A 24,590-nucleotide genomic window follows, 5' to 3' on the forward strand; every position below is an offset into this window, starting at 1 on the left:
GATAAATTAGGATTCTCATCAGACCAAAAATGCTCATTGTGGAGGTGGAGATTGAAAAACAACGGAGTTACAGACTGTTAAATATATTATTTTCAAGCGAATTTCGCTTTTTTAACGGCAGGACTATGAATATCATCGTCATTTTCTTCGGACTCGCTGTCGTTCGCTTCCCCCACCCTTCCGCCACGCCACGGCTCGCCGAAAAATCAAGCGACCCATTGAGTTTTGGCAATATTTCTTATGCACTTAACATACTTCTACAAATAAAATATTTTTATCTGGGAAAGTACTCGGGTTGCCGGTTATGACAGTATTTTTTTGCCACTACCAACCTAATTTGTTTAACAATAGGTCGTCAACTTTGATAGTGTGTAACTCCGTTGTTTTTCAACGAATCTTGACGATTTTTTTTTTAACTTAAAGCTCTTTTCATAAGAGTTCCGAATATGTAATAACTAGGGTAAATCTAGGAGAGATGCAATATATTATCATATTCCAACAAAAATAATGTCACACTTTTCAGTTATAATATGAATGCCAAGGTCTTGAATAGAATAAATGATATTGTTGATCCGGGTGTAAAGTTTACCCAATTAACTTTCAGAAGTCATATTGAGAATATTGTTTAGTTTATTTGCTTATAAAAATATAGGTTTTTTTTTAATAAGATATTTTAGATGTTTTGATGATATCGATTTATTTACTCTACAATTCATTTTTGATCCAGGTTACAATAAGTATTCCAATAGCATTTAAAATATCCAGCGTTGTAATCTAAATTGTTTAAAGTAAATAGGTATATTTAATAAAATTATAGTAAAATTAAATACAATAATTTATTGGTAATGTATGACACAAATGGTAATTCATATTTTCTATTTCTATTCTATATTACAGTCAACAGTTTACAAATTTAAAAGAAATAAGTGTTTTCATTATAGTAGATGTTTCTCAAATACCTATTCATTTAAAAAGCAGAATAGTGCGGATTGTTCTCCATTTATTTGATTTTTGACAACGTTGGCACCCAACACAACAAATCAATAAATAAAGATGTAATAAAATAATACGATCTATCCTCTTTCCAATCGTTGTGTAGTTTCAAAAGCGAACTCAAAATTTGGGTATCCAACCCTCGGGTTCAAACTGCACTAAAGTGAGTATAGCATACGCGGCCATAGCAAAGTTAAAGGTTCCAGACAGCACTGGTGACGTCTGCAATATGCAATCTTCCCCCCTTTTCAGTCCAAAATAGGCAAGAGCCATCAAAACGCCAGCTCCGCAAGCGAAATAGTTTCCGAAAAGTGCCCCCACAATTATAGAGGAAGGGATGCTGATAATGAGCGCTAGATCACTAAGGTCCAACCTTTTGTATTCCATGAAGGCGAAGAAGAGGAAAGCTGTTAGGCCAAGAAGGCAGTGCGCCACGGCGATTTCTTTGGGACCTGCGTCATGCTTCTGCCAGAGCACTGCTGTCAAGAACGGATGAGACAGGACTACTTGGCCGTAGTCCAGAAGGATTCTCAAATCGAGGAATGCCTCTTCGTTAACTGAAAAAAAAATAATAATAGGCGAATATTTGAAATTATTTATTTTAATTTTTACAAAGAACCTCGCACAAAATCAATGAAAAATGGGTCCCAGTCGATTTTGCTGAATAGTCCAGTTGGTAGAGGTTCGGCGTGTGTCAAACCTTGATAACTCGGAAATAACTACACAGGTCTACTTTAAATGATGAGTACAATAACAGGCTAATTTGCTGACAAAGTATTTTATCAGGAAAAAAAATTATTAACAATTTAATCGTGAAAAAAATTTTTTAGTAGTTTTCTTTAAATAACTCAGCGGGATGACTTTGTACGAAAAAATGCTTAGGACATGATTTTGTTCGTAATAAAAATAGCTACAAAATGGCGGTGGTCCGATTACGAAATTTGCAATAACAAAGCCGTGAGATTGAAAAACGGTATAAAACGTCAATTTTTTTAAGTTGCTGTAAAAATGTCAATTATAAACAAAAAGTGATAAAACTTTCGAAAACTATAGTTCAATATATATACAATAATGACGCTAAAGCCGAAAATCAGGAGAGCAAAACTTTTTGTTCTATAAGGTGTTATACATTCATCGGCATCTGAAACTCGAAACTTTGCCAAATTTGTTCGAAGCTTTGCTGACACTTGAAATTTGGTACACACATAGTGTAAATATGCAGAAACCAAAAGCAATTTGCAAAATTCAAGTATCTTCATTTTTGCAGTTTTGGTAAGGTTTTATACGTCACCCTAGTTTTATACGTCTCCGTTTTTTTAATTTTTGGACGTATATTTATGTATATTTATAATTACGGTAGATTAGCCAGCATAATTACCTACAATTTAAAAAAATATATATTTTCATCGTTTAGATCCTAAGCTACTTAACATTTTGCGCCTGTTAGCCGTAGTCGTACATTATTCAACATATTAACATAAAACAAAATCGTACGTGTGGGGTAAACCTTTTTTACCTTTTGTAGCTATTTTTATTACGAACAAAATCATATCCTAAGCATTTTTTCGTACAAAGTCATCCGGCTGAGTTATTTAAAGAAAACTACTATAAAAAATTTTTTTCACGATTAAACTGTTAATAACTTTTTTTCCTGAAAAAATACTTTGTCAGCAAATTAGCCTGTTATTGTACTCATCATTTAAAGTAGACCTGTGTAGTTATTTCCGAGTTATCAAGAAAATGTCACCAGCAGTAACTCTTCGGCCTCTGCCGACTGGAGTAGTTATAGTTTTTGACTTTCTGGTCAAAAGTTGTCATGGGCCCAAAGTGATCCTATGAATAATTTCAGAGATAAGGAGGGGGGAAGTATGTGATTTTGGCTATAGGCCTGAGTAAGCTTCACGAAGTTTCAAGTTGATGGATTGAAAAACTGAGGCATGTAATGAATTTTGACCAGTAGGTACAATGCTTTTGAGATCGCTGAACCTGAATTCGGGGATAGCTTAGCTATCTAAGGTCACCTGGAGGTCAGGTAAAGATCGTTTCAAGATCAATCTGAAGAAAAGACTTGTATTGATTTTTGTCCAGCGAGTGTATAGGTTTTTGGGCTCGTAGAATCTGAATCTGGAGATAGCGTAACCCTAAAGGTCACCTTCAAGTCAATTCAAGGTCATTTCAAGATCAAACTAAAGAAAAGGCTTGTATTGAATTTCAACCAGTCCGTATATAAGTTTCTTTTGGGGGGGGGGAACTGAATTCGGGGATAGCTTAGCCCTACAAGGTCACATTTAGGTCAAGTCAAGATCATTTCAAGGCCAAAGTAAAGAAAAGGCCTTTCACGAATGTTAACCTGTAAGTATGTATGCTTTTGAGGTCGCTGACCTGAATTCAGGGATAGCTTTAGCCCTATAAGGTCTAAGGGAACAAAATTCATATTTTTTATCTGGTTGAAATTTTAAAAAATCGCTGAAACAGGTCCATTAGTAAATAGAAATTGTCACTTTTCTTCCATATTTTCTATTTTTTTGAGCCATGTTTGACAGATATTACCGACATTTTTATAGTATAAATAGATAGCCCTTCAACAGACGGATTAAGCGATATAAGGTTATACCTACTTTTTGGTCATAGTTGACAAAAAATGGAGGCATTAAAATAATAATTTAGTACTACTTTTTATTTTATTACAGCAGATGTTCAAAGTGGCCCCCATTAACCATTGCACAATGCGCAATTCGATGTTCAAAGTTATCAATTAAATTTTGAATAACATTTGGTGTTATGTTTCGAACTTCTCTGATAAGATTTTTCGATCCTTCGATAGTATCTGGTCTGTTCACCTACACTCTTTAATCCAACCAAATTACACTTGGAGAAAAGAAATTGTTACCTGGACTTTTATAAGTGGAAATGGTAAAAGGGCTTATAATAAACCTACAAAAAATAAATGCGTGAACAGGGCGGCGGAAGGTTGATTTGGGGGGGTTGAAAAGTTATGAAAAATGTAGCATTGGGATTTCTGGCGAAAGTTGACGTCAAACAAAAAAGTATCCACTGCAAAAGTTGTAGATTATGAAAATATCTACAATTTTTGTAGAGGACACTTTTTAACATAACCTCAAAATTTCCGAGAAAAATGCGAAAAACGGGTATTTCTCTGATTTTTCGTTTTTTTTTTCTCATTTCCGCAAAAATAATTTAATTTTGACGAAACTTGGTAAAAGTATACCTTTCTCTGTCTTAAATAACCTCAAATTTTTTAGATAAAAAAATCAAGAAGTTTCTGAAATATTCATATTTTTCGGCCTGAAACACTTTTTTCAAAGAAAAATTCTACTTAAAAAAATCATCGTACAGAGTTCTGCCGGTAATATTTTTTTTCGTTTTGACATATACTTTTTAGTGAAATAAAAAAATCTGTAATAACAGTTCAAAAATATGCTCAAAAATGCAAAAAAAAATAAAAAATGACTTGCAACAATGAACTTTTCAGTTATTGTTGATAATTTGTTTAAATTAAAAAACATTCAGCAACTGATTACACCATTCAATTCTACGGAAAAAAAAATTAAAAAAAACTGTGCCTCATTGTTTGACTCAAAACTTTATTTTTGTACAGTATTATTATAATCATCTAAGTCGAATTACAAATGCACAAATGATAAATTATCTATGGATGATTTGAGATTTCAGCAATACAAAGTATTAACTGCAAAGTCTACTGTTGACGCGAAATCCGACAACCCGAAATTTTGCAAAATCGTTTTATTTTTTTCTGGCTTTATTTGAAGACGAATTTTAAATAAATTGCATATTTACATTGCCACTTTTTTCACTCTATCCAATGGCGTCAACATTTTTGCAATCCGACGATTCGTCTTCGAGGGGCCATCATCAGATTATTTTTTTTTAAATATATCGCTTTTATTTTTTTGACAAAATCTAGTCATTTTTAATTCTGTATTAGATGATATTACTATTGTAATCGCTTAAACAGGTTTTTAGCTATCATTAAAAATCTTTCCTGAGTACGGCTCTGGACGCTTTCAAAATACCTATTGGAGGAGAGAGAGAGAGAGCGGACAGAATAAAAGTCAATACAGCACAAAATGTCCAACAATTTTTTTTAATCCACAATTTAAAAAGTTGTACCTAATAGAAAAATAATACGAATTTATGAAATATTTTATTATTTCTAATTAGTATTGCTAACAGTAGTAAAAAATTGTTGGATATTTTGTGCGGTATTGACTTTTATACTGTTATGATTAAAAACTATTTAAGCGATTACAATAGTAAAATCCCCCAATTCAGAATTAAAAATGATTTTAGATTTTATCATAAAAATTGCTGCAATGTATTTAAAAAAATTAACCTGATGATGGCCCCTTGAAGACGAAGCGTCGGATTGCAAAAATGTTGACGCCATTGTATAGAGCGAAAAAAGTTGCATTGTAAATATTTAATTTATTTTAAAATTCGTTTCCGAATAAAGCCAGAAAAAATTAATAAATTTTGCAAAATTTCGAGTTTTTCCGGATATCTCCGGAACTACTCGGAATTTTAAAACTTTCTAAACAGCATATTGTTAGGTATAAAAAAACTTTTTTCTAATATGAGCCAACCCGTATCTCTTACCGTTTCCTAGATCCTAATGCAATCCCATCCATATTTTGGACGCACTATATATCTATGAATTCATCAAACTTTAAAAAAAAATAAGTAAGTTCACTAATCGATCCTACGGAAAAAAATTATTATTTATTTTATTTGTTCACTATTCGACTTATGTTTATAGCAGTACTGTATGTACAAAAATAGTTTTGGGTCAAACAATGAGACAGTTTTTTTTTTGTATTTTTTCCGTACAATTGAATGGTGTAATCAGTTTTTGATTTTTTTTTAATTTAAACAAATTATCAACAATTACTGAAAAATTCATTGCTGCAAGTCATTTTTTACTTTTTTGCATTTTGAGCATGTTTTGAACTGTGATTACAATTTTTTTTATTTCACCAAAAAGTATGTCAAAACGAAAAAAATTATTACCTGCAAAACTGTACGATGATTTTTTTAAGTTTTCTTTGAAAAAAAGTGTTTCAGGCCAAAAAAATTAATATCTCAAAAAATTCTTCATTTTTGTATCTAAAAAAAATTGAGGTTATTTAAGACAACGAAAGGTATACTTTCACCAAGTTTCGTCAAAATTAAATTATTTTTGCGGAAATGAGAAATAAAAAACGAAATATCAGAAAAAAACTGTTTTTTGCATTTTTCTCGGAAATTTTCAGGTTATGTTAAAAAATGATCTCTACAAGAGTTGTAGATTTTTGCATGATCTACAACTTTTGTATTAGACACTTTTTTGTTTAACGCCAACTTCGCCAGAAATCCCAATGATACAATTTTTCATAACTTTTCAACCCCCCAAATCAACCCTCCACCGCCCCTGCTCACGCATTAATTTTTTTTCGTTTATTATAAACCCCTTTACCATTTCCACTTATGAAAGTCCAGGTAACAATTTTCTTTTTTTTCCCTTTAAATGAGTTATTTTGATCGGTCTACTTTGCTTTTTAATAATAATAATAATCACCAGCAGGCATATCGTGCTCATCAGGGTTAGAAAAAATTTATTTCAGGGCTGGAAAACACAAAAAATCCAAGTAAATGTCAACTTCAAATTGCCTTCAAAGAAATAAGGTATGCGATTTCCTACTATTCCAACCCAAACGTTCACTTTTTGCGACCGTTGTGTATGTTTTTCTTGCATCCAATGCGGATTTCTTGAGCTCCAAAACCTATATTTTGCCTGTTCACGGTTCTTTTTAAGCAAAAAGTTGCTTCGTCAATGAAAATCATATGATTTTTTCAAATAAATTTCTAATTTCCTCGCAAAACTGTAATCTTATGTCTGTGTCATCTGCGCATAGTTCTTGTAAGACGTAAACTTTGTAAGGATTCCACTTTTGAGACTTCAGAGTTCTGTGAACTGAGGACTTCGACAAGTTGAAGTTGGCTGAGATACATCTAATGGATGAGTGAGGATTTTCAGTAACGGCGAGCATCACATTTAGATGGTCATTTTCGCTTACCGTTCTTCGCCTTCCTAATCCAGGTAAATCTTTTATACTTTCGGTTTCTTCAAACTTTTTGGATACTTTACTTACTGTAACTCGACTAATTCTCTTGTCTGGATATTTATGGTGAAATAAGTCACATACCTACCTTCTGTTAACTACGGATTTTATCTTTTTCAAAATAATTTAACAACGAATGAATTGAAACTAAAACGATTCACGTCATACCTATGGTACTCTGGTGAATTTTATGTGTTTATAGCGGTTTTTTTATGGAAAAAAAACCTTTAAAGTAGGTAGAAAAGGATTAATGAACAGTAGGTACGTTTTTTAAAGTACATAAGAGACTAAGACTGTTTGAAATAGCCCTCAGCGCGACATAAAAGACAATTTTTTACATTTTTTTGACAACTATGACAAAAAAGTAGGTACATAATAACCTTATATCGCTGAATTCGTCTTTAGAAGGGCTATCTATTTACTACAGAATTTGCTATAAAATATAGAGCGTCCTGTTAAAAAAAAAATTCGGTAATAGAAAGAAATAGAAAATATTGCAGAAAAGTGACAATTTCTATTTACTAATTGACCTGCTTCAGCGATTTTTTAAAATCTGAACTGGAAAAAATACGAATTTTGTTCCATCATTTTGGGCAACAGTGTATACCTCAAAATTACTCGGAAAAAGTTAAAGAAAATTAAATTCTAAAATTATTCTTTTGATGTACATACCTACTATTTCTATTACAATCTGAAATACCCATTCAAGCATTTTTTTTAATAAGTATATTGTCGCAAGTTAATAGATATTATAATATCTCTTTCAAACCAATCCGTTAAATCACTTACCGATTCTAGAGAGGCCAACTAGTCCATTCATGAACATTGTCAAGTACGCAACATAGCCCAAATCTAAAAAATTCTTGCCCATAATGTTGGTATAGTACATAACGAGGCAATACAAATTTATCACAGTCAGCACAATATGAGAAGCAAAAGGGATGATCTTTGCTTTGACAACTGATGGTTTGCTTTTCACCGATATTTTGGCTTTCATTGTGAATTTTGATTAAGTGAAACTAAAATTTTGAATTAGATGATAAAAAATGTTTGACATTGACTGCAGTTTCGAGTGTCAAGTACCAAAACAATCGCGTGTTTTACAAAGTATAATAGGTTGACTTGTTTTTGGAAAAGTTTTGGCTTTGATAAGCTAGTTCGAAAGTAGTAGGTATACTCAAGATGCATGGTAAACAAACCGGCAACCACTGAAGATATAAAGTTTACCAAATTTCATTCAAAGTAATCAGCGACGTCGGAATAGTCAAATTAAACTGTTCATAAAAATTCTATAATACGCACCAAATTTAGAAAAGTTCAGTTTTGCTACTCTGCGATTCTGTACAAGTTTTATTTTAACGTAGTCGTATTCTATTTTTCGTATTTTGTATTTATATATTCCCTTAATATTGAAAGAGAGGTATGTGAAAGGATATGGAACATTTTATGGGAAAAGGAGAACAAAGAACATACATTATATTGATAATGTAAAGTCCTTAATGCACCCAGCCCAGCACCCAGCCCATGGTCAATATCTTCCGTATTAAGGAGTACTGTACTGTACAAATAAATGAAAATGTGTTTTCATAAAACTTCGAAATGAGCCAAAAAAAATTAAAAAATTCTGAAAATCTGTCAATAAGTGGCTGATTGCATAAGCTTTTTTTTAGAATCAAAAGTATTTAGGGTTTAAAATTTTATATTGGCCAGTCGCTGATTGACGGCGATCAGACTTAAAAGTTTGTGACAACTCGTTATAAGACCCTGTATAAATAAATAATTTGAGGGCCATTTACATCGACAAAACATAAATTTAAAGCCCGTATCAGACAATGCAATTTTGTTGCAGGGATTAGGTTGCCTCGATAAAATCCATGAAATTCTTATCAGACTATGCAATTCTGTCGCGGTAACTGAATTGCATGACATGCTCTATTCCGAGCAACAAAATTGCAGAGATTCTAGTTTTTTTTATGGAGATTTGTTTATTACCAACCTAACTGTTGTTGGCTGTTGGTCATGGTGTTGTTAGTAACACGTTGAAGCCACTATTAAAGCTATACAACAATTAATTTTTAAATTTTCATCCATTGCAACGTTTTGCTTGAATAAAAAATAATTGTTTACAATATACAAGAAAGAAGCAATTCACAGTTGGTAACAGTACTGCAAACTAAACAAATTGCAGCAATTCTGTCCCATTGTGTGATAATAAAGCATGCAATTTTATCCCCGCAACTAAATTCCGGCAATTTTGTCCTCGCAACTAAATTGCATTGTCTGATACAAGCTTAACCCAAAGATTTTATGCAATCCTATCCTATAAAATCCTTAAGTTTAACCCATATCACTGATTTCAGCATACCAACCTTAGATTAGGAAAGAGAGCCTAATCTAAAATACCAACACACGCAGAAAAATAATCCTTCTATAAGCAACACAATATACACTACGCATTACACTCGGATCTATTTGAAACTACATGCAAAAAAACAGGTTCATAAGACCATTTTCATCCTCCGTATTTTAGCAACTATCAATTCATTTTCTACGAACGTGTTGTAACGGGATTCTTCATTTTCTTCCTAATACATGAAACCATTAAATACGTTAGCAAAAAGGAAAATAATTGTCTTGAAAGTAGGACATTTTATATAGAAATTAAATAAGTTTAAGAGACTATTTAACAGTAACTAAGCTAAAAAAACTTTTAATATGCCAAATGGTCACATTTATATTTATCAGCATACAGTTTTGACTGAAATATAAAATAAATAAATCATAAATAACTAGGCATAGAAATTAAGGGATATTTAAAAAATCCTAAAATTTTGGGTGATTTTCGAAGAGCTTTAACTTGGAGGGAAATGGTCGTAGAGAGAATCAAAAATAAGGAAATTGAAGCTTCAAGTATCTAGTTTTCAGATCCGCAGTTTAAATTTTTTTAGCGTCAGCAGTTTTTGAGTAATTATAAGAAAATCAACGGAAAAGAAAATTGTAAATTTTTGCTGTTTTTAAAAAGGCCTATGGACTTAAAAAATTTTTTTGGTAATTTCATCATGAAACTCTTGTAGATAATTTCATTCTCTTCAATTTGCGAGGCTCCGATGCTTTGTATGATTATTTGTCGCTGAGTTATCGTAAATCAAATCAAAAAAATCATTTTTAACTTTGGCAATCAATTACTCGGAAACTAATGGTCGTACAGAAAATCCAAGCAGGGTTTTGAAAACTCTACAAGTCTAATTATGGGTTTTTGATAAAAAAATTTTTTTCAAAGTGAACATGTTGGGTTACAAGAAAGGTAAAAAATTGCATAACTAGGGATATTTGAATAACTTTGCAAATAATTAATAAACTGAGGATATCGACTGTAACTTTTCAACCTCAAACTGTCCTAAAGAAACCCTGATAATTTCAAAACGCTGCGATTTTTTTTCCTAGTGCCCGGAATATTTAAAGTGGTTTTACTGAAAATCAATATAATAAGTAATTTTTCACTTTTTATAAGTTAAAATTGTTTTTTTAATAATAATCCATATTTACTTCATCAAAAAACATTCATGATTAAAAAAAAATCAAATTCAAAAATGTTTTTCAAAATTTTTTCATCAAAAAAAATGCCAAGGCTAAAAAATTTTAAACTGCAGATCTGAAAACTAGACACTTGAAGCTTCAATTTCCTTTTATTTGATTATCTCTACGACCATTTCCCTCCAAGTTACAGCTCTTTGAAAATCAACCGAAATGTTTGTATTTTTTTAATATCGCTTAATTTCTGTGCCTAAATAGTGTATAATATTCCTTTACTTGCATATTGGACATATACATAATTTGAATAAAACCGTTTTGACTGCACAAGAAGAACAAAACTATTAGAGGAATGTCATAATTTAAAAAAGATTCTTCGTCTTTTAATAGTCCTAATTAATTCTTAAGGCAAAATTACCTCCTATTAGCCTTAGCATGACAAAATGGTCACGCTACAGTTTAACCCTGTAAATATACTGCCTGAAGCAACACCTATAATAGTTATAAACTTATGTGGAGTAGTGGTATTTACAACCAATAATCAGGTACAAACAAGTCTAGTCGTGTAAGACGACGCTTGTTGACGTGTGGAGTAGTGTTTCAACAACATACATATTTATAATTTGCTGAGATGAGTCATGCTTGTCAAATAGTGTTCCATATATGTAAAATTATTTTGTATGTTACACCTATGTATCAATTATTTCATTTCAAATTGGCATTATTATATTTATTATCCCTTTTATTTCGTGTATTTCAGAATATCCAGTTAAAACACATAAAATATAAAAAAGATATAACTGTAACTAAAAATATCTTAGACTTTTCAGAAAACTTCAAACTTCAAATGTAGACAGACGAGATGACAGTGACGGTTTTTTTATACTATCTCCGATAAACATACCCCAGCACGCTACTAAAAATTTAGTTACCAACTAGGACTAATAGTTTACTAATTCCTTTTATGAATACAAATTTCTTAGTAGGATCTTAATAGGATGTTAGTAGACAGTATTATCGTATATGAATAAGGCTGAATGTCTGTTATTTCTTTATACCTGATTTTTCATCATACACGATTTACTCATAGACAGTGTCAGACTGGTCTTATATAGTCGAGGTGGCGTTTGCCAGCCGAGCCCTAGCCTGCACGGACCCCCTACCCTACCTACCCCAGGCTTACGACCACATGCAAAATAGTTCCTTCGTACTGCATAATGCCACCCAGGCCCTTCTGGCCCAGTATGACCCTGCTCACAGACCTAAAGATTCAACAACTGAAATTTGAATTTCTGTGGGTTTGTTAACATTTACAATTCCATTTTACTCAGTACTTCATTGTTCGTCTCGCCAGAATATTTTTTAAACACTTTTATGAACCTTTGTATAGGCAACACAATATACACATTATATTAGACTTGAATGAGGCAAATGTAGCAACAGAAAAATAATTCAGTTAGTTAAATAATATAGTAAAAACTAATAAAATAGCAGAAGTATACAATATAAATTTTATTATATCTGTTAATATATTATACAATCAAAATTTGATACAAAAATAGACATAGTACAACAATGATATGCATACATTATTAAGCCAACAGTCGTTAGAACTTGGTCATTACAGTTTAGTCCAGAACAGTTTTCAAAGCAAAAAATGCAAAAAAGCACATCGCATAATTGTATAAGTCCTGAGAAGTTACGTTGAAATAAGTCTCGTTATCATTCTTAATGATGTAATGATTAAATGCATATGAAATGGAAGCAGACACACCAAAATAATTTTGGTGAATGAACGACAAAACACCCAATGAAATGCAGTTTGCTCCTATAACAACATCCACCATATCAGTGTTATAGCTGTTATCACATACGTAAGCTAATAAAGGGAACAGTGATACCAACGTGTATGCATACGCAATCTCCCACATGTACCCATAAGTCAGCCATATTGTAGTCACAACACATGGAAGCGCCAATAAGTCTTGTAACAGTGAGGTGAACCTATATAATTTTACCGCTCTTTGTCCAAATGATGGATTACCTAAAATAAAAAAAAATCTCACCTCTATTTATATATTCTTAAAATTATTAAAAAACGCCATTTTTAACATTTTTAAAATGAGACAGTAAAAACCTCACTTTTAATTTATGCTTAATGTAAACAGAAAAACAGGATATAATATGAATGCAAACTATGCAAATTAATTATTCAATATTTCAGAGTGGTACCAAATTAAGATAATATAATTTTAATCACTGTAGGTAACTCAACAACATATTTTATGTATTACCAGATTTTACTCTAGCAGGATTAAAATCATGGTTTATAATAAAAGAAATGATAAAAAATTTAGATGTTTTGCTGTGAATGTTAATTTTTTAATTAGCAACAAAAAAATTTATTAAACTTATTACTCCTGAATAGGTTTTCCCAAAAATACTTAATGTACTTGCATATACGTATATTTAATTTTCTAGAAGGAGAAAATTACAATTATTTCTTAATTACCTACTTATGTTATTTTATGCTCTAAAATGAATAAAATAATTTAATTCCACTTACCCCATCTCCAAATGCCAATTAATGAATTTAAAGTAATAATACCAAATGATATACGTGGAAAAATATAGGTCTCATATTTCTTTAAACCTATTAAGCAATATATTCCAGTTCCAGCTAGAATAATGTGGGATAATGCTGTGGAGTATCTTGTGGTCATAATTTTTAAATTAAATTGTTCTGTGCCTCCATGAAATATTTGGAGATATTTTACTAAATGTATTATAGAAAAATATTTTCAAATTCAAGGTTATATCACTGCTTTCTCCAAACTAAAAAAAGAAAAACCTGGATGAAACATTTTTAGTACTGTGTTGATACCTATCTAAAAACTGAAATAAATAAAAACTAGTATTCTGTCTGTTAAATATAATTTATACTTATACTATTTACAAATTTATTCCTCCCAATAAAATAATTGTAAATGAAAAATCTATTATTTGGTATTAAATTTCCTTACCCCACTCTAAAACGCGGCACGAATTTTTAAAAATAGATTAAACTAGCTACAACAACCTGTGGCCTAATAAAAACTTGTAAATCATAACTAATAAAAATAAAATAAATATGACATCTCATTACAACAAGGTCAAATTGTTATAAACACTTTATAGCACTGTCGTAAACACATGGAAATAATGTTTCTATCATTCAGAATATTTTTTTAAAGATACAAATACAATTTGCGACATTATGACGAGTGCCATAACCTCAATTTTTGTTTTTACTCAACACAAGTGTCATTGACACCACTGGCACAGAATAAACAGACACGGGATTGGAGATATAAGAACGAAATGGTGGGATTAGAATCATATTCCAACTGCTGTTCACATTTTCTTTCACATAATAATTATTCATTTTAATTCTTTTTGATACTTTGATAGTACTATAATACTGCTAACTCCGTTTATCATTTTGCATATTTTTTACAATAGTTGTGATGGTATTAAATATATTGAAATAGATAGAAATCAATTAAAAAAAAGTAGTCTTGCCAATTATAAGTACCTATCAGTACTTTTCTAATGTCCGCATAACTTCTTATGGCGATTCGTTTATCCTCTTCTGTATAATCCGAGAGTTTCTCATTGCACCAAATAAATGAATTAATGACACGTCAAATCAATAGGAACATAAAAAAACAGAATTGACTGTTAATGTTGAGAACACCCATTAAAAACAGAATTATTTATGTTTTCTTATTTAAAATGATCATTCAAAAATATGTCATAATAACGAAAACAGCTAATTCCCCTCCTATGAATTCATAAAGAAAACCGTAATGACTGATGGACTTCACTTTCAAATTGACCGGTTTGATTAAAAACTTGTTAAACTTATCACCAGTTACCAGTTGGATTGTATAGATACATCAGATATCATCAAAATGCCTCGTCTATTATAATGGGAAACTCGCGAAATGATTTTACTAACGTTTATATTTATTTCGAAACTAAGGTAAAATTGATCAACTTCTTATTTCCGTTGTTAGATCTGGCAGGCACTTTTGTAAAAGTATGCATATTTTACACATATTGGGAACGTGTACTAGGAGACTAAAGTGATTTAATTTCTTTACCGGTTGCTCTGATCAAGGGGCTCTGTTCTTGAACAATGCATATTCATAATAGTTTCTCTCAATTACCGTCGTAAGAAAAAGAAACTATTAACTAACATACACATTGTTCATCCAACGATTCTAGAATAGACTACAAGATCACTTTTATGTCCGTATTTATAGTCGGTACTTCGATCAAACTCAATCTTGAACAATACTTCGCCATAAGAAATTATATTGTGACTCAGTGCTTAAGTTTGAGTTTGATCGAAGTACAGTCCCCCAGGGCACCGTCCTGTCCCCACACCTATACACCATTTACAACTCCGACATCCCACATCCCCCCAACACCAACATATACTTATACGCCGACGACCTGACAATCACATCCCAATCCGTAGATCCTAGATATTCCGTCTACCTCCTCCAAAGCTCCTTAGACCAACTTGAAACCTGGTGCAACAGGTGGAAAGTCAAAATTAATCCCAACAAAAGTTCGGCTATCCTTTTTACCAAACGAAAAATCCCACAAAACCTCGACAGACTGACACTATCCCAGGAACCCATCTCCTGGAATCGACAAACACGATACCTGGGCGTGACGATGGACCAGCGTCTCACGTGGAAACCGCACATCGTGGAGACGGTGGCGCGAGCGAAGACCACCAGGGCTAGGCTCTATCCCTTACTCAAAGGTGGAAACACCCTCAGTTTAAGGAATAAGCGAACGCTTATCAAGGTGGTACTTCAACCGCAGCTAACCTACGCCTCCACGGCGTGGGGTCACGCGGCAAAAAGCCACTTAAAGTCATTACAGGCTGTGGAAAACATAGCCCTCCGCACGGCCACCGACGCGCCCTGGTACGTAAGAAACACTGACATATTACGAGACTTACAATACACAAACGCTACACAGACAATAAGACAAAACGCGGAGAAACGATTTGACGTAGCCGCTAGACATGACAATCCCCTCCTCAGGCAAGCCGTTGACTACGTACCCGACGTGACCGACAAACACAAAAGACCTAGACACCAACTTTTTGACCCTGGGTGACCACCCCAATGACCCCCCCCCTGCCCGCTAACCTTTTCTGTTTCAGAGACAGCCAGGATCAAGAAACGAAGACAACGACACACACACACACACACACACACACCCCCCATACCCTCCTTAACCCTCCCCTCCCGCGCTAGCCTAAGGGCCACCTTAGCAAAGCGCATCCCAGGCTGCATAGCCGCACTACCCTACCCAACCATACCACACATAAACATGACACTACCCCCGGGGTTTACACAGACGAGCCGGCGAAGCAAGAAGAGCGCCAGAAGAAAGGGCCCTAGCCGGCGGGGCCCAGCCAGGACAAAAGGAGGTCCCACAAAGCGCCTACACCGGCCGCATTTGCGGTCGGGGTAGACGACGGATGGGGCCCACCTACGAAGGCTGTCCAGGCCTACACGAGATGAGGCAGGATAAAGAGGGATAATCCCCCTCGATCCCAAATCATTGAGGCCAATTTCTAGCCATAGAATAATGGCGGCGGCGATCGAAGTACCGACTATAAATACGGACATTAGTGTGCGCCAATACTTAGTTGTGCGACGGCCTTTAGAGTTTATAAAAATGTAGAAAAAATGTAAATAATAAATATACTGATGCTCTATGGCCTATGGTATACTGATAATGATTTGAAGTATTTGAACCTTACAGCAAATACTACATGGAGGAAGTACTGCGTGTGCGTGTTAACAGAAGACGCTATAGAGAGAAAGCGCGCTAGTTTGGCTACTCGCTCTCTCTCTTGTAGGGAGAAATTGTGTTAGCCAAACACGTGCCTGAGCGAGAGAGAAAGATAATTCCCAAACCAATATGAAGAGATCAGGTCAGGGGTATGGAAAGAGAAGGCAACAGCAGGTCCGATTTGTTTCGTTCTTCATTACATTATTGTTTATGACCATTTTACTAATACCTAACATTCTATATTTTCTGTTGGTAATATTTAAATTTGTATTAAGAGTTTACCTTCACATCAACGGAGAGACGAAAAGCCCTCACTCACATAGACGAAATGCATATATTAAAAATTGGCCCCATGAACATGAGAATACGTATCTCTTCCAGTGTGTATATTCTTCATTGACACAAACTTAATCTATCTCTGTCTCCTGTCACTATCGCCGTAATCGTGCTTCCTCCATATATGCTCCAGTGATCAGAGTAATTCAAAAGTACTAAATCAAACGTTTTCGATGAATCAAAGAAGAGGAAGAGGAAGAATATAACCTAACCTTAAATAAGTTCATAATTATAACCCATGATTATAACCTAAAAACACAGTTAATATACTATATTAATTATTAGATCTATGGTTTAAAATATGTATATAATTATTGTATAATCTATATTTTCCTTACAAATATGACTATTGTAACGGGCGAATGTAAAACACGATTGTCTTATGAAAACAAACTAATATTAGCTCCTATGGTACGAGTCGGTACCTTACCAATGAGATTATTAGCTTTGGATTATGGGGCTGATATTGTTTATTCTGAAGAACTCATTGACTGGAAATTTTTAAAATCGGTGAGGAGAGTGAATGGTAAGTTACAGGCATTTTGAATGTATACTAAACACCTAAATTCACTTACTCTTATTTTAGATGTATTAGGAACTGTAGACTTTTTAGATTTATCAGATGGAACCGTTGTTTTTCGTACTTGTGGAAAAGAGATAAATAAAGTGGTGGTACAATTAGGGACCAGTGATCCAGCAAGAGCATTAGCGGTTGCAAAATTAATGTAACTTAATTTTACAAAAGATACCTAAATAGCTTTTTAATAAAAAGTACTTTTCAGTGAAAATGATGTTGCTGGTATTGATATAAATATGGGCTGCCCAAAGGAGTTTTCATTGAAAGGTGGGATGGGTGCTGCATTGCTGTATCAACCCGAAAAAGCAAAAAGTATTTTATGTCATTTGGTCGCAAATATTAAAATTCCTGTAACTTGTAAGATTAGAGTTTTTGAGAGTATCGATGATACTTTAAATTTAGTTAAAGAATTGGCATCTACAGGTATATCGGCAATAGCGGTTCATGGTAGAACTAAAGTAGAAAGACCTCAACACCCTAACAGATGTGAAACAATCAAAAAAATTTCTGAAGTTTTAAGTATACCAGTTATTGCAAAGTAAGTAACACGTAAATTCAAATTTTTAAATATAGTTCAATATATTTTTTTATTTGTATATCATACATAACTAATTTTTAGTGGAGGTTCTAGAGAAATAGACAAATACAGTGATATTTTTAAATTTAAGGAAGAATGCGGAAGCAGTAGTGTTATGATAGCTAGAACAGCTGAAACTAATTGCTCAATATTTAGAAAGAAAGGAATGAAGGACTTGGAAGACGTTATTAAGGATTACTTAAAATATGCTGTCGATTACGACAATTCTCCCAGTAATACAAAATATTGTGTGCAAAATATGTTACGAGAATTACAAGAAACACCTAGGGGGAAGAAATTTCTAGAATGTCAAACTTTAGAACAAATCTGGTAAGTTAAATTTACAGGATATTAATGATGTACTCTGCCAAATTTTGATAGTGAACAAATTTTACTATTTTTTTTAAATATCATATAGATTAATGTTTGGACTAAATTTTTTATGGTTACGATATACATAAAATTATATTTCTACCAAAAAAATTCGTACATTTTTTTGTGAAACTATTAGTTTTAGAGTTATTCTCGATTTATTTAACTATGTCGCACTCATTTTAAATTTTTAAAAATAACTCATAAATGGCTTCCTTTTCAAATAAAATAGAAGATAAATTGTTTTGTTGGAAAGCTCAGCAAAGTTTATCCAATTTCTAAAATATTCAGTGGTATCAAAATTCTAAGATTCTTAGGGTGGTATTTTCTACAAATTTTAGCCCATAATTAGTTGTCAGTAACCCAAGTTTCATCAATGTGTGTCAAGCATCTTTGGAAATATTTAAATAAATATAATATATTTTTTAAATTTCAACACCCTGTATCTCAAAACTGAAATGTTTCCAAGTACATGTTTATGTGAAATTTTTTAAGCAAATTAAGTCACTTACTACCAATTAAACCACTAATATGTAATTTTAATTATTGTATTCAAATTAATTCAAAAACTTTTTTTTGTCAATAACTACATATTTTTAATATATTTTTATATACATATTTGCTCTTTAACAAAGTAATACTTAGTATATTTTTATATAATTTTTGTAGTGCTATATGGAATTTAGGGGATTACTGTCGAAAAAAGCAGTTAGAATATCAATCGAAAGGTATACTTGGTCGAAGAGAAGTTACCCCTGACCTACTTGACCCCAAACGAAAAAAGCAAAAGACTGATATAGACGGAGAAGGTGTCCATGTGACGATGAAATGTGCTTTTATCCGAGTGAATTTCGTTACTGATCCTGATCTGCCAAAGTCAAAACTTATAGCTTACTGTGCCAAAAACAAATTCGACTTGCCCAAGTATAAAGTTTTTAACGAAGACAAGTTATTTAGAGCTGTGGCCACTCTAAACGATGTTAAATATAGTTCCTCGTATTGGGAGAAGAACAAAAGATTCGCTGAGCAAGGAGCTGCTTTGGTTGCTTGCGTTTCTCTGGGACTAATCAGTAAAGAAGATTTAGTAAAAGATGGAAGTATTTTGGAATAGGATAATGCATGACGAATGTCATTTCAGTTGTTTGCATTAAGTGACAGAAGACATTTGAAATAATAATTTAAAATATTTGAAATTGTACACAAGGGAAATTGCTAAATCTTATCCCTTTCTCCGGTTATGGGCGTATTTGCACATTACACATGAAATTTTAACAAATGTAGTTTATGAATTAATTTTTTTTACTTATGGTATGGTTTTTATTACTATTTTAAGAATTAGACATAATAAACCACCGTACTGAATGTGCACGATAAATAAAACATGTTTTTAATTTTAATTTTCTATTATGGATATAATTGACTGGTAATGCAAAAATGGAAATGTGTAATATGGAAATGTTTATTTGGTGTGATAATAATAATAAAAAGATAGAAAGGAAAGTACTTGTGTTTTTTGTTTCAGAACATTTCAAGAAAGAAAATGCAGTTTATATTTGACTATACTATCATTTCTGTAAAATCTCAAAATATCACAATTTATAAACAAATAATAATATAAATTAATAATAAACATAATTCAATAATTAAATTATTAAGTCAGTTTTATAACTAAAATTATTATTATTAATTTTCTAGAACGTGTCTTATACTTTATTTAATTTTATATTTTATTTAATGGCGAAACCTACATTAGTTACACCTCAAATAGACTAAGGGAAGTTCCTGGAAGTGCTTCGTTTTTCGTAGTTTTTAAAATTTGTGGAAAACCAAATATTTTATTCCAATCAAACAACATGATTCGGTATAGGTTAATCTATATACAGGGTATCTCACGGTGACGGCCCATTAGAATTATTTCAGAGACTACTTCGATTTGAATTTTGAAAATTTGGGATACCGGGTTTTCGGGCATGCCCTTCTTAACTAAAATAATGGCGTCCACGTACCACTTCCGGTTATACCGGAAGTCGCCATCAACTTGCTTATTTTAAATGGAACACCCAATATATATTATTGCAATTTTGGATTCTACGTAATATTTTAGGTGGACTTTTATAAAGTTTCTCTATTCCTAAAATTAACTGTTTTTGAGATATTTAATTTTTTTCAAAAAAAAATGGAGAGAAACAGTGACTAGCTTCAAACCATGTGTATTTTATAGTAAGAAAGATAAAGCAACAATATTTGTAGGGGGGATAGCTAGACCCCTAAGCTTCCCATCCATACTTTCAAAGTGGCTTAACTCTTTCAGGCACAGAAATTATATTAATTTTTTTACCCAAGCATCACAAAAAATTAAACTATAGCTTTTGTGAATTATAATGATTTTATTGTAAAGAATACTTATAACTAAATACATTACAGGTGATTTTGTGACTGTGTGTTAGCTCACAGACTCCTGGGGGGGTGGTACAGGGTCTGTACCACTATGGCTGAAGGGAAATGATTGTTAAATAATTTTTAAATGTAAGTACTTAAAAAATTCTTACTCTAATATGATAATCTTGATAAAGATTTGTTAGGAACACTATATTGTTAATTATATCAGCTTCAAATAGTAACCTGAATAACTTATATGGAGATGGAGCCTGAATTTCCTGAACAACTCGCGTTACTCCTGAATATTGATCAAAACCAGGTGGTTCCATTATATTATTGGTCTGGCACCAAATAGGATCCGCATCATACTGCAACTGTTTCTGTATATCCCTAATTTTATTCAGAGGTACATTCCATTCAGAACCATCAGATTCTGAATCTTCTACAAAAGCATAAACAATATCATCTTGTTGCATATTATCTTCTACTTCCACAGTACAATTAAATTCTCCCTCATACCATTGATTATCTAGTTCGCCATTAACTATTGAATCTTCATCTGAAGGAAGGTTTTCAAATTCTTTCAAAAATTCGGCTCTAGTCCAGCCTTTCAAATTTATATCGTCCATTACAATCTATAAAAACACAATAAAACGAAAGTAATAATTTTGGTCAATGTTCATGGTGGTACATAATTTGTACCACCTCAATTTTATCAAAGATTATGTTAGCGAATATTACTTTGTACTTACCAGTGTTCTGATCTGCACTAATACACTTTCAAGCTTATAATAAAAATTTTAAACTAAAACACCTTATATTACTTTAAAATCACGGGAATATTGCAACACATGAAGGGATTATAAAATCTAATCTAAAAACTACTTCTCTACAAAGCCAACGGTCACAAAATCAAATATATTCAGAACAATATTTAGTAGGCAACCAATATAACACATTTTAAGGGGGGGTACAATTCTAAGTCGGCTGTGACAGTTGGGAAATGTTTTTGATTAACTGGTACAAAATGTGTACCACCAAGACCTGGAGGAATAAAAAACGGCGGTACATTTTATGCACCACTGAGACTGAAAGAGTTAATTGCTTACAGGGTGCTAGAAATTTAATGCCGAGTTTAGTTAACTTCAAACCTTCATAAGTCGGTTTTTTTTAAATAGAACACCCTGTATATTTTTCTATATTCTGATCAGGGTTCCCTATAACTATCTCTTAGTTTTTAAGTTATCTACTATTTTTTGTGTAATCACCTAAAATCATGTAATTTCTTTCAAGGATAGCTTTGGAATTTTTAGCAAAACTTCAAAACAAACAACTAAACTGTCACCAGTTGTTTATTATTATTTATTCACAGACGTTGCAATGGGATTCTAAACAGAACATTTACAGTTTTTAATGAGATATATCCCAATTTTCCACCAATGAGCAGAATAAAGTTAAGAAGAATTCTAAAAAATCAACACAATTTTAATTGTTTTTAATGTATATGTTGATAATAAAAAGTTGATGGCGACTTCCGGTATAACCGGAAGTGGTACGTGGACGCCATTATTTTGGTTGAGAAGTTCCCGAAAACCCGGTATCTCAAATTTTCAAAATTCAAATCAAAGTAGTCTCTGGTATCAAGGCATGTACACGTCGATAATGATAGGCATGTAGGCCTTGTCGCTTTAATATTCTTCCAACCTGAAATGTTAGTGGCACATCTAATCAATTCTGTTAAGGAAATCTATAAGATATGTAGTACCGTTGGCCGAGGAACATTTATTTGCCTTGAAATGTTCCGTATGCTAGTCGTAGGATCTTGTTCAATAGCGTCAAGGACCTCCGCTTCCCTATTAATCCTGGGACGTCCTTGCCCCGGTGCCTTTCGAAAAGGGGCGGTTGCAGCTAAGTTGCGGAATACCGTAGGGAATGTCCTCCTTGATGGCAGCCTTCGGTTTGGAAACCTTCTCCCGTACTCGCGTTCTGCCGCTGCAGCATTACCATCGCAAAAGTCATAAATAAATATATCAACTAACTCTTGTCCCGTAAACTCTTCCATTTTTTTCGCTTAGAATTATAAAATTGGCAATCGGGTTGACAATACTTTGACATAAGAATACCTTGATAATTTTGTTTAAATTACTATGAAATTGACCAAAGTGAGATTAATTCAAGAGAGAGCGACTTTTTCAGAAACCGTTAAAGATAACGATTTGAAACAAGAGTACCTTTTTAACGTAAAACAGTTCGGGAAAACGGAATTTGCTATCCAATTTGTTAAAAAGTCAAAGATGAAAAAGTTACACACGCAAAGTACCAAGGGCCCCCCCGTACACACCCCAATGGACCTTGTGGAAATAAATGGATTAGTCCATCAAATTACTCATCAAAATTTATCTGTGTATACCAAATTTCATTCATTTATCACAACGCGATTGAGAGATATTGCAAAAAAATGATTTCCATTCCGTCCTCTTCAATGGGTCCCTGTGCCCTTAGGAAGCATTTCCGGACCCATGTTCATATGAACTTTTTTACTTAGTTTTGATAATAAAACCGGCATGTTCAGGGTTGGCAGCTAATTATGAGACACCCTGTATTCTTGTTTTAATTTCGGTGGAAGGAATTTTATTAGATTTAAGACTTTTTTATGCGATGTGTTAATATTTTCATATTGACAACTTGAGACATTGAAAATCAATTTTCTGTAATTCTGGACCTTAATATGTGGAAAATTAATAATCAGAGAAATGTTTATTCGAATTTTTATTCCAAATGAGAAGTTCAGAGAAGTGATGTTCAACTACTAAAACTTCGGAAAAAATGTATAATATATAAAAAACCTGAAATAGAAAAAAGTCTTACAAGGAAAAGATCTTTCCAGCTCTGTATCAAAACTAGAAATATTTCAGAAAAAAAATTACCAGAGCAGCTCCGGCCACAAAAAAAAAATAATTTTCAAAATTAGATCATCTGTAATTGTTTCCAAGAAAAAATGCACCCTATCGGTATTTGAGCTTTTCTTCAACAACTAACATTTTTTCATGTATCTCGATAAAAGTGCACCTTAATGACATGCAGCCACAACAAAAGAAAGTATTTTACTTATTATGATGAATCCAATTTGAACTGTCTCGGAAGAAAAACAAAAACGAGTGAAAATTAATATATGCACCTTCAAAACAACACCATTATTTGTAAAAAAAACTGACAAACATAAGTTTAAGGACAATAAAATTATTTAACTGCAATCTTCATATTAAATTTCAGTGAAATCATTTCAACTGTTTTTCTTATAATTAGCTACTAAAAAAACTAATAACTTTTTGGTTAAGCCTACGTATACACTATTCCAAGAAGGTATATTTTTAATATTAATATATCATTAAGTTCATAAAACTTAGTCCCATAGACTACTAAATGATAGCTTGCTAAGTTAATAAATTATTTGCGAGAAACCCTACTGCATTTCTAGTTATAACCTGTTACAGACTGTCATATGAGATTAAGGTCTGATATGATAAATTGGAAACTGGCAAATATTTAACTTTTATTTATCAGTAGTTACCTATATTACTGTTTTTTTATATGACGATTAATCTTCAATCAATTCCGTTGAGGTCATAAAGTCATAAATGGTTTTATTAAAATGAAAAACTGTTTACAGGGAACAGGGATACATTTCCACGTATTTATATAATATATATTTCCACTATTTGCAGCCACACTTTATATAATTAAGCAACTCTCAAAAATATACGGGGCGAGATATAATTAGGTGTAAAAATTTTAACCAAAATATCCGCAAACCAAAACA

At 32.5% G+C, this 24,590-nt stretch overlaps 4 protein-coding genes across 5 annotated transcripts; 1 reads left to right on the forward strand and 3 right to left on the reverse strand.

The window, feature by feature from the left end:
- Positions 1-902: 902 nt before the first annotated feature.
- Positions 903-8,130, reverse strand: LOC108912029. The gene is made up of 2 exons (XM_018717173.1): positions 7,923-8,130; positions 903-1,550 (listed from the first exon to the last, which is right to left on the reverse strand). Exons 1-2 carry the CDS (start codon positions 8,128-8,130, stop codon positions 1,114-1,116), a joined length of 645 nt encoding a protein of 214 aa, XP_018572689.1. The 3' UTR covers positions 903-1,113.
- Positions 8,131-12,161: 4,031 nt separating this feature from the next.
- On the reverse strand, positions 12,162-13,942 carry LOC108912034. Its single transcript, XM_018717180.1, has 3 exons — positions 13,688-13,942; positions 13,231-13,499; positions 12,162-12,708 (listed from the first exon to the last, which is right to left on the reverse strand). The coding sequence occupies exons 2-3, from the start codon at positions 13,385-13,387 to the stop codon at positions 12,293-12,295; spliced, it is 573 nt and encodes a 190-aa protein (XP_018572696.1). The 5' UTR covers positions 13,388-13,499; positions 13,688-13,942; the 3' UTR covers positions 12,162-12,292.
- A 3,141-nt stretch (positions 13,943-17,083) lies between these two features.
- On the forward strand, positions 17,084-19,882 carry LOC108912033 (tRNA-dihydrouridine(20) synthase [NAD(P)+]-like). 2 transcript variants are annotated; one of them, XM_018717177.2, is made up of 5 exons: positions 17,084-17,391; positions 17,452-17,590; positions 17,648-17,980; positions 18,062-18,349; positions 19,061-19,882. In XM_018717177.2, exons 1-5 carry the CDS (start codon positions 17,208-17,210, stop codon positions 19,500-19,502), a joined length of 1,386 nt encoding a protein of 461 aa, XP_018572693.1. In that variant the 5' UTR covers positions 17,084-17,207; the 3' UTR covers positions 19,503-19,882. The 2 variants fall into 2 exon arrangements, with proteins under 2 accessions (XP_018572693.1, XP_018572694.1); XM_018717178.1 differs by having other exon boundaries at positions 17,479-17,590.
- A 979-nt stretch (positions 19,883-20,861) lies between these two features.
- On the reverse strand, positions 20,862-21,611 carry LOC108912036. Its single transcript, XM_018717182.1, has 2 exons — positions 21,523-21,611; positions 20,862-21,405 (listed from the first exon to the last, which is right to left on the reverse strand). Exon 2 carries the CDS (start codon positions 21,397-21,399, stop codon positions 20,926-20,928), a length of 474 nt encoding a protein of 157 aa, XP_018572698.1. The 5' UTR covers positions 21,400-21,405; positions 21,523-21,611; the 3' UTR covers positions 20,862-20,925.
- Positions 21,612-24,590: the final 2,979 nt, after the last annotated feature.

Source organism: Anoplophora glabripennis, unplaced genomic scaffold (assembly GCF_000390285.2).
Source record: "Anoplophora glabripennis isolate ALB-LARVAE unplaced genomic scaffold, Agla_2.0 scaffold491, whole genome shotgun sequence".
NCBI classification, from domain to species: Eukaryota; Metazoa; Arthropoda; class Insecta; order Coleoptera; family Cerambycidae; genus Anoplophora; species Anoplophora glabripennis.